This window comes from Myotis davidii, unplaced genomic scaffold (assembly GCF_000327345.1).
Source record: "Myotis davidii unplaced genomic scaffold, ASM32734v1 scaffold278, whole genome shotgun sequence".
NCBI lineage: Eukaryota > Metazoa > Chordata > Mammalia > Chiroptera > Vespertilionidae > Myotis > Myotis davidii.
This window is the reverse complement of record NW_006289192.1, coordinates 95774-107054: the sequence shown is the minus strand read 5'-3', so window position 1 is coordinate 107054 and position 11281 is coordinate 95774. Positions and strand designations below refer to the sequence as shown.

Sequence of the window (11281 nt, the reverse complement as noted above, 5' to 3'; positions counted from 1 at the left end):
TTAGCGTTGGGCAGGCCTGCGTGTGCCTCCGCTGGGGGCAGAAGTCACCACCCCAGTCCCCACCCACCAGCTTCTGCCTGTGTGTGTGCCTCCATCGGAGCGGCCTCCATCTCTGAGGTAGCCTGAAGTTACCGCTGGTCAAGCCTGTGAGTGCCTGTGGTGGGAGCGGAAGTCCCCACCCCCATCTCTGCCCACCAGCTCTGGTTGTGACTGGAACACCGTTAGGACTGATTAGATTACATATAGATATAGATATAGATTAGATATAGATATAGATATAGATATAGATATAGATTAAGAAAAAAATTTCAAAAAAAATTAAAAAATTTCAAACCATCAAAAACCATGAAAAAGTTGGAAGTTAAAATCAGGGAAAATATTTTATATAGAGCAGCGGTTCTCAACCTGTGGGTCGCAACCCCTTTGGCGGTCGAACGACCCTTTCACAGGGGTCGCCTAAGACCATCCTGCATATCAGATATTTACATTACGATTCATAACAGTAGCAACATTACAGTTATGAAGTAGCAATGAAAATAATTTTATGGTTGGGTCACAACATGAGGAACTGTATTTAAAGAGCCAGAAGATTGAGAACCACTGGTATAGAGGTTTTCTAAGAAAAAAAAAGTCACTGAATTCCCTAAAATTTCTTTACTACTATGGTATTACTAAGCTTCAATACTGATCCACATGAATTTTCAAAATAATATACAGTAGTTTCGCCTTGTCCACAGGGAATATGTTCTAAGACCTCCCAGTGGATGCCTGAAATTGCAGATAGTTCAGAATTTTATATATATTATGTTTTTTCTTATGCATGTATACATACAATAAAGTTTAATTTATAAATTAGGCACAGTAAAAGATTAACAAATTAAGAATAAAATAGAACAATATAACAATATACTGTAATAAAAATCAAATGAATGTGCTTTCTTAAAATATCTTATTGTACACTACTCACCCTTCTTGCAATGATGTGAGATGATAAAATGCTATGTGTTCAGATGAAGTGAGGTGAATGACATAGGTATTGTGACATAGCATTAGGCTATTATAAAGATTGGTTGAACACAAGCACTGCAATACAGGGACAGTTGACTTGATAATTGAATTGGCTACTAAGTGACTAACATGCATGGAGCTTAGATTTCATCACACTACTTAGAACAGCACACAGTGTAAAACTTATGAATTGCTTATTTCTAGAATTTTCCATTTAATATTTTCAGACTGTGGTTGACTGTAGGCAATTGAAACCTTGGAAAGCGAAAACAGGGATAAGAGGGCACTATTGTATTCAATTTTAGTTTCCAAGGTTTGTTCATTTCATTGTAAATAATCAACAGGTGGCAGCACATACTATTACTAAGCAAAGTTTTAATCTGTGCAAAATATGGGTTCTTGAGAACTTGTATATAAATCAAGCTTTTGTAAATTGAATTCTATTTTTATCATTTAAGAACTTTTTTAATTGCTGATTGGTTTGCAATAAACAATGGCTTATAAAATTTAAAGTTTTGCCCTAGCCTCTGTAAACTAACAAGCCAACACTTAAATGCATTAGAAAGAAACTTTCCAATAAATCTTTTTCTTCTGTGAGTAATTCCCACTCCTGAGGTATGTCATTTGCTTCAGGTTCATTTGAATATATGTATATTAAGCTAAGGAAGGGATTCATCCTGCACTGAATTGTTGTTCATAGAAAAAAATCTGAAATGTATTAATGGATGAATGGAACAAGTGCTAAGAACCACAAGGTATCATTTGTGGGGCACTTGATCCTCAGCATGGTGCTTACTTGCTGACTGCACATGTTCCTCCAAAGGTGGTTCATCTGCTCCCTGAACTGAAGCATATCCAGATGATGCAGTCTCACTGCGATTATCTTCTTCATGAGGAGAGGCACTATTAGAAGTTTCATTGGATACAGGGACTTGTAAAGACACTGATCCATCTTCAATATCCACCTTCGGAAAACATTTGAACAAATTAAAAGTCTCAGAGTACATGCTCTTCTTTGACATATACAAAGTATATTCATAGGTGACTTATTACAGCAATGGTTTTTCTTTTAAATATATTTTTATTGATTTCAGAGAGGAATGAAGAGGGAGAGAGAAACATCAATGATGAGAGAGAATCATTAATTGGCTGACTCCTGCACACCCCATACTAGGGATCGAGCCCACAACCCAGGCACATGCCTTGACCTGGAATTGAACCTTGACCTCCTGGTTCTCAGGTCGACACTCAACTACTGAGCCATGCTGGCTGGGCTACAGAAATGTTTTTAACCTTTTAAACAGATAATGCCTTTTAATAATCACAAAAATCTCTTGCTGGTTTCAGCCAGAGCAGTTGGAGTAATTGGGTCCATTGATGGGCAAAAGATTTTACAAGATTTTCATCACACCTGACATATTCATCTGGGTGATCCCAGTACTTCATAATACAATGCCTGGTACAAGGTAGGCAATAAAAAAAAATATGCGCCCTAACCGGTTTGGCTCAGTTGATAGAGCATCGGCCTGTGGACTGAAAGGTCCTAGGTTCGATTCCGGTCAAGGGCATGTACCCTGGTTGCAGAAACATCCCCAGTAGGGAGTGTGCAGGAGGCAGCTGATCGATGTTTCTCTCTCATCAATGATTCTAACTCTCTATCCCTCTCTCTTCCTCTCTGTAAAAAATCAATAAAATATATTTTTTAAAAATATTATGCTGTTCTTAAGGGAATTGAGAATTACTGTATTCTATATCTCCTCAAATCAGGAAGATTTTGTTGAGTTTGACTTTCTGTTGTGTGTACTGTGGAAGAGGTAGTTTTTTTCATTTACCAAATCTATATATATAAAAAGCCCATGGTTTTAATGCCGTAACGACCAAATAACCGGTCACCAGGAGGTGCATTGATGGGTCTTGCTGGCACAATGGATCTGGGGTCCTGCCATGTGCAATAGGTCTGGGGTCCCACCTTGTGTGGTGGGTCTGGGCTCTGGGGTCCCACTTCACGTGGCAGGTCTGGGATTTGGGGTCCCACCTCACACAGCATGTCTGGGGTCTGGGATCCTGCCTTGTGCGGCGGGTCTGGGATCTCGCATGATTTTGGCTCACACAGCACGGCCCACAGGCTCCAATCACAGCAAGGCTGGCAGGTGGGGGGGCAGGTGGGGTAGCAGATGGGTGGGTGCGGCAAGGTGGGCTCAGCAAGGAGTGCAAGGGTGGGCAGGGCCATGTGATTTCGCGTGCTGGGCTTCTAGAATAATTATAATTTACTAGAGGCTTGGTGCATGAAATGCGTGCATGGGGGTGTGTGTCCCTCAGCCCAGCCTGCACCCTCTCCAATCTGGGATCCTTTCACAATCCAGGACTGCTGGTTCCAACCGCACTGCCCTCCCCTGCAGGCCATCTTGTGTCGGCCATCTTGTGTCCACATGGGGCAGCCATTTTTGACCACATGGGGGCAGCCATCTTGTGTTGGGGCGACGGTCAATTTGCATATTACTCTTTATTAGATAGGATTACTTATACTTTCTGAAACTATAGAAGCTCATTTATCTATAAGTTTGGTTGCTATGGAATAGTAAGACAGTAAAAATGAGAGCGGGGTACTACAAGCCAGTTGGTAGTTTATAAGAACATTACTTCAAATTCTGACCAAAGAATAAGTACATTTGAGAAAAGGGGGAAAGACAGAAAATGGAGGTAGTTCAATATGGTACCTTACTGTCACTATGATATAAATAGGTTCAATTTTTGGTATACACTGTAAGTCTAGCACATTACATAGCTAAAAAATAAGGATGTTATTCTCCTGAAGCCCAGATACATAAATTATACATTGCTTGAGTTCCTTCATATAAAGAGTTTAGTAATGTTTACCTCAATTCCCAAAGCTTTGAGTATATCACATTTGCACATGGGGCAAGTCCTATGTTCTAACAGCCATGGATCAACACATGTCTTATGGAAAATATGGCTAATGAAGGAAAAAAAAAATTATCAGTTGTGAAATAGCAACAACACTTTGCCTAATGTATTAATAGGTTACCCTGTAATTTCACTTAGCCTTTTAACAGATGTTTGTTTTTTCTCTTTTAAACACACTATTACAAGCAGCAATTTTCAACCTTTTTCATCTCATGACACACATAAACTAGTTACTCAATTCTGTGGCACACCAAAAAATGTATGATTTTTTTTGCCAATCTGACAAAAAACTAGGTATAATTTTGATTCATTCATACCAGACAGTCTATTGTGTTGGCCACTGTCATTTTTTATTTGACAATTTAAGGGAAAAGAGATCAGTGCCCCTAACTAAGTAGTCAGGTAATGCATGTTTTAAAAATTCTTGTGGCCTATGGGTTGAAAATAGCTGTATTACAGCATAAATACCAAGAAGGAGCCACAGAAGCAAAATTTGGAAATTTCATAATATAGTATTTTTTAATATAAAAGCCCTATTATTCTAGCTTCAAAAGATATAGTTTCAATACTCATTACTCGAAAAATGACTAAGACACTGCTGTCCTAAGACTTTGTTCAGTATTTCAGATCTTAATTATCTTGTCATTCCCTAACTGTAAAATGGTATGGTTGGTCATTCCCAATAATATAGTACAATACAGTATTGAATACAACATAGTGCTGATTCTTTAGGCAATATTATACATGCTTTTTAGTAGCTAAAAGAAAAGAGTGTTAAGAACAACTTTCAGGAGAGAGATAATAAATAAAAAAACCCACAAAAGAATGAATTCTTCCAAATAGGCACTAATAAGTTGATGTTATGTTTTTTCCTTAATAGAATTGCTAGCATGAATTTAAATAACCTAGTATATATACAGTATAATTGTGGTGCTGACTAGGTTCTCAGTTTTATATGAAACTCGTTTACAAATTTTATCAAATTATGGACACTTTATATAATTAGCCATATATCAATTTCAATATTATTAAAAATAATGCATTCTCCTATATTTAAATGAAAATAACAAAATAAATACTTTAGGGGGTAGGGGAGGCTGGGGGAAGGTCAAGGGGGAAAAAAGGAGACATATGTAATACGCTTTGTAATACTTTAAGCAATAAAACAAATTTAATAAATAAATAAACAAATACTTTATTTACATAAACTTGGAAATATTCAAAATATTTTCCCCCATTACGATCATTTTTGTAAATCAGCTATTCTTATTGATGATATAAATGAAAATCAAACTTACTTGCAGGTTAAGATGCGCACTAAATCATTTGGTTTATACAGTTCAATACACACAGCACAACTATCTCCATCAGGACCAATTTCCTATGAGCAAATAGTTATTGTTACTCTAATGGATAAGAAACAATACATTAAACTACAGAACAAGATCAGAATATACATGTCTTAAATTGCATAAGTTCCTATAGAAAGAAGAACATCATATTACTAAATGACTATGTTTAATACGCAATTTAAAATTATTTACACTTTAAAATGTCAAACTTATAGAAACAGAGAGTAGAAACGTGGTTGTCAGGGACTGGAGGTGGAGGAAATTGGCAGAAGTTGGTAAAAGGGTACAAACTTTCAGCTATAAGGTCTGAGGATCTAATTAAAACATGGTGACTACAGTTGATTACACTGCATTACATAATTGCAATTTAAAATAAAATTATTTAGACTTAAAAATGTAAAAGAATAAAGTTATATAAAAGGGGAATAGCACAAAGAAAAACATGGAGCACTTATTTAAACCCTTTTCCTAGATTTAATTTACAAAATGCCATTTGTACAATTCTTTAGCTATGTTGTCCCATTTATTTATTTTTATTATTATTTTTTAATCCTCACCCTAGAATATTTTTCCATTGATTCTTTTAAGAGAATGGAAGCGAGAAAGACAGAGAGAAATATCAATGTGAGAGAAACAAATCAATTCGTTGTCTCCTGCATGAGCCCTGACCAGGGCCCGGGCCAGAGAGGATCCTGCAACTGAGGTACCGGCCCTTAACTGGTATTGAACCCGCAACCCTTTGGTCCGCAGGCCCACACTCTATCCACTGAGCCAAACCGGCTAGGGCAATTTAAAGAAAATTAAGATATAAATCACATACAGTAAAATTCACTCTTTTTAGTATGCAGTTTTGCAAGTTTAGACAAACATGCCACTTAATCACCACCACAATCAAAATATAAAATAGTTTTATTACCTCAACAAATTCCTCTGTACCCCTTTGTAGTTACCTCTCCTCTTACCCCCACCCTCTGGCAACCACTGATCTGTTTTCAGTTTCTATACTTTTGGCTTTTCTAGAATTTCATATACTAGTAAATGGACTCCTGCATTTGAGTCTGACTTCTTTCAGTTAACATAATGCATTTGAGAGTCATTCATATTGTTGTGTGTATTGGTAGGGTCCTCTCCCTTTATACTGTTAACCGGTATTCCGGGATATCAATGTACCACAGTTATTTATCCATTCACCAATTGAAGGACATTTGGGTTCTTTCCCATTGTTGGTAATTATTAATAAAGCTGAACAATTGTGTACAAGTTTTTATGTGAACACATTTTTTTCCCTCTAGGGTAAATATTTAGTAGTGAGATTGCTGTGTTGTTTGCAAAGTGTATATTTGACTTCATAAAGAACCACCAAACTGTTTTCCAAACTGGCTGAACATTGCATTCTCACCAGCAAATGCATAAGAATTCCAGTTTTTCCACATCTTCGCCAGCTCTTGGTATTGTCAATTGTATTTGTTTCAGCCATTGTAATGAATGTGCTGTGTTATCGCATTGTAGTTTGTATTTGCATTTCCCTAATGAATAATGATGTTGAGCATCCTTTTATGTGCTTTTTTGCCATCCATGTGGTAACATGTCTTTTGCCCATTTTTCACTAGGTTGCTTGTTTTTTTACTGTTGAGTCTTGAGAGTTCTTCATAGATTCTGGATACAGCTCTTTATCAGATATGGGGTTTGCAGATATTTTCTCCCAGTCTGTTGCTTGTCTTTTCATTCTCTTTTTAAAAAATATATATTTTATTGATTTTTTTACAGAGAGGAAGGGAGAAGGAGGGGATAGAGAGTTAGAAACATCGATGAGAGAGAAACATCGACTCAGCTGCCTCCTGCACATTCCCTACTGGGGATTTGCCCACAACCAAGGTACATGCTCTTGACCGGAATCGAACCTGGGACCCTTCAGTCTGCAGGCCGACACTCTATCCACTGAGCCAAACCAGTCAGGGTAGTCTTTTCATTCTCTTAACAGTGTCTTTCAAAGAGCAAAAATTCTTAATTTTGACAGAGTTAAATTTCTCATTTTTTTTTTCTTTAATGGGCATGCTTTTGGTATCACATTTAAGTAATTTTTGCCTAACCCAAGCCATGAAGATATTTTGCTCTGAAGTTTTCCTCTAAAAATTTCATAGTTCTAGGTTTTATATTTAGGCCTGTGATCCATTTTGAGTTAATTTTCACAAAGAGTATAAAGTATGGATTGAGGTTCACTTTTGCATATGGATATTAAATCATTGCATATAGAGACCCAACAATTGGCTATTTTTCTTCATTGAATTGCCTTTCCACCTTTGTCAAAATCAATTTACCATATATATGCTGGTCTCTTTCTGGACTTCCTCTTCTATTCCATTGATTTAAATAAAGATCTCTCCTTTCTCCAATACCACAATATCTTAAAAAAATAATTCTGCAAATCAGGTAATGTGAGTCATCCAAATGTTCTTCTTTACAAAAATTGCTTTGGTTATTGTAGTTCTTTTGATTTCCTTATAAGCCTAGAATCAACTTGTCAATTTCTATAAAAGATCCAACTAGGATTTTGATTGAAACTACATTGAATAAATAGATTAGTTTTTTTTGGGGGGGGAATTGATATTTTTACAACAGTGAGTATTCTGACCCATGCACATTTATTTAGGTCTTCCTTTATTTCTTTCTTCTTTTATGTTTTGCAGTTTTTAGCATATAGATCTTATGCATATTTTGTAAGATTTATACCTAAGTATTTAATGGTTTTGGTGCTATTATAAATGGTATTTTTATTTTTATCATTTCATGTACTAGAACATGCTGAGCTATGTTATGAAAATTTATACAACTACCCACTTTGTCCACATACCCTATACTACTTATGACCAACTGGTGTAACATTAAAAGCCACATCTACATATTGGCATAGATCTTACTGATTGTTAAGCTTAAACTTGTGACCATAGTTGCTATCACTCTAACATTCTGATCTCACCAACCAACAAGCCACATATACACTTTTATAGTATAGCTGATTTAAAATGAAGAGCAGCAGAAGCAACATAACATGGCATGGCATAGAGAAAACCCTAGAGATGATTAGTCCAATGTGCTCATTTTTCAAACTTGTGCTGTCTAATTCAGTAGCCACTAACCACATGTGCCTGAAATGTGACTGATTTGAACTGAAATGTGCCATAAGTATAAAATATACACTAGATGTTGAAGACTTAGTAAAATATAAATGTAAAATATTGCATTACTAATTATATATTGATTACATGTTGAAATGATTATATTTTAGATATATTATACTAGGCATTAAAATTAATTTGTCTTTTTAAAACTTTTTAATGTGGCTACTAGAAAATTTATTTGTTCATTTTTTATTTTAGTGAATTGGTGTTTTTTTATTTCAATAAGTTTTATATTTTTGATACACAATTTACACATTAATGGTAGTTTTCAACTGTCTTAACCTGAACCTAATTATTTAAGTAAAGCTATATTGAAGCATTGTATTAGTTTCCTATTGTTCCTAAAACAATTTACTCTTACTTTATGGTTTAAATAACAAATTTATTTTCTTATTGCCTTGGAAATCATAATTTAAAAATTCAAGGTGTTGGCAGTGCTGTGCTACTTCTGAAGACTTCAGGGGTGAATCCCTTTCCTTACCTTTTCCAGATTCTAGAGGGTGTCTGCATTCCTTGACTCATGGCCTCCTTCTTGTGTCACCACCCAACCTCTTGTTTCCATGTACCGTAGTCAAATCTGCCCCTTCCTCCCTCTAACAATGATACTGTGATTATATTTAGGATCCACTGGGATAATCCAGGATAACCTCCCCATCTCAAGATCCTTCCTTAATTGAATCACATATGCAAAAGTTCTTTTTTGCCATATAAAGTAACATTTACAAGTTCAGGGACTAGAACCTAGATAGCTTTGGGAGTCATTATTCAGCCTATCTTCAACATTGAATAAATTTTAAAAGTAAAGATTTATAAATTCAAATGAAAATACTACTTTGGAAGAACATTTAGCTTTAACAATGGCTTGCTAAGCATTGCTTTAAAACAAAAGGCATTTTTAAGTCACAAATGTACCTTGTCCCCTTGTTTCAGTGTGCGTAGTTGAAGCCTTCCAATAGCTTTTTTAGCATCTGCCTTTAATTGTCTCTGTAATAAAAAAGAATAGGTATTACAAAAACTATTAAAAATACAATGATAGAGTTATAATTAAAAATATTTATTCAGTTAAATGTATTTTAAAAGATAAATTTTTTTTAAATATAAAATTTAATTAATTATAATAATTGTCTTACTTATCTGATACGGGGCAGGATTTTTTAAAGTACTGAAACTTTTCACTTATTATGTTTCTCTAACTTCTTAAACAGCGTCTTCGGGCTACAATAGTAAAATCTACGTGTCCCCATTCCAAATGAATTCAAATGTTATGAATTTTCAAAGCAATATTCTTATTTTCAAGCTCAGAGAATCTTTTCCTTTCTTTAAAAAATCATTTCTGACTTGGTAGAAAGTACACAGGATTTGGATTTAAATGGACCTAGATTAAAATCTGACTTTGTTACTTATTAAATGAATAATCCTGAACAACTCATTTAATTCTTTGAGCTTGTTTACACATCTATAAATTAAGGATATTACCAACCCTTACAGTGTTATTTAGTATTAGGAAAAATAATTACTGTTTATAATCACTACTACCTTGTAAAGAGGGTGGCTTCTGAGAGTGGTAGGCCTGTTTTTTTTCCTACTGAGCACATACCTACAGGAGTCTGGGCATGTAAAGACAAGCCCCAGGCTCATTTAAGGAATAAGGACTAAAATGTAGTACATAATTGAATCAGAAGTAAAATTGGGGTATAGGGGAAATCCGAGATTGGGAAAAGATAAGAAAAAGAGTAATCAATGAGAAACTCTCCTTCTATGTGAGATGAACTGTTCAAAGATAAAAAATCCCAGGTGGTATGATTTATTCAGTGTTAATCTGAAGTTATTTGTGATGCTGCAAAAAGATAAGTCCCTTTCATTAAAATCTACCTCATACACAAATACCTCAATTGAATATAATATATGTGTAAAATGAAGAAGAAGCCAGTTGTGACACCTGGATGGATGCTCTGTGGAATAGAGAGATAGTATGTGCAGCATGGCAAGATAATAAACTATCTTCCTATTTTAAACTGCAAAATGAACAAACTTGGTAGAAATTCAGTAAAAAGTAAGCACCTAGAACCAGAGGTCATTGTGAGAATGTAAACAGCTTCTTCATCCTTATATATGTATCTTCATCCTTATATATGTATCTCCATCCCCAGGAGGGAGACCTACATCTGACATTTATGTGATGTGAAAATTAGAGATAATTCAAGTATCTAGTGTAATATCTGGCATATAGCAGACACTAAATAAAATGTTTATTAAATGAAAATATAAACTACTATTCAAAATAAGCATAACAGGTTCTTGTAACATGTTTATATATAACTGCAGCAAATATATGTTGGAAGGAAATAATCCATGAATGTAGGTATGTAAGGAAATTCCTTAATGCTCAAACCTACCTCCTACATAAGATATCATTATGTGAAAGGTATTTGGCTTAATGCCAAGAAGATTACTATCTAAACTATTTATTTGCTATCACAGGAACAACAGAAACTTCTCAGATTGTTACCTGACCAGCAAATATAACTTAATAGAAATAGTTAATAGGAAGGCCTAGTCCTCAGAAGGAAAGAAGTGCTAATCGAGGTCCCTTCATTCTCATTTTGGGACTTAATTATGAATTAACTCACAAGGAGAATTCTATGATGGCACTTTATTTTGAGCACAAATATTTTCCCTTCAATTTTGTTACTTATAGTTCATATATATAAAAGCCCAGTGACCAAACAGTGGAATGACCAGAACAACCAGTTGCTATGATGCACACAGCGGCAGCCAACCGCCTGATCCGGGCCCTGACTGCCCCCCCAACCTCCC

The 11281-nt window shown here is 35.3% G+C and overlaps 1 protein-coding gene across 1 annotated transcript in view; it reads right to left on the bottom strand.

Moving 5' to 3' along the window:
- Positions 1-1750: 1750 nt before the first annotated feature.
- Positions 1751-11281, bottom strand: part of RNF128 (ring finger protein 128, E3 ubiquitin protein ligase) — a 78855-nt gene continuing 69324 nt past the window's right edge. Inside the window, exons 3-6 of the mRNA XM_006761405.2 lie at positions 9377-9448; positions 5232-5314; positions 3886-3982; positions 1751-1973 (exon numbers count right to left, since the gene is read on the bottom strand). Coding sequence (XP_006761468.2) covers positions 1767-1973; positions 3886-3982; positions 5232-5314; positions 9377-9448 — 459 coding nt within the window. The 3' untranslated portion in view covers positions 1751-1766. The remainder of the gene's footprint in view (positions 1974-3885; positions 3983-5231; positions 5315-9376; positions 9449-11281) is intronic.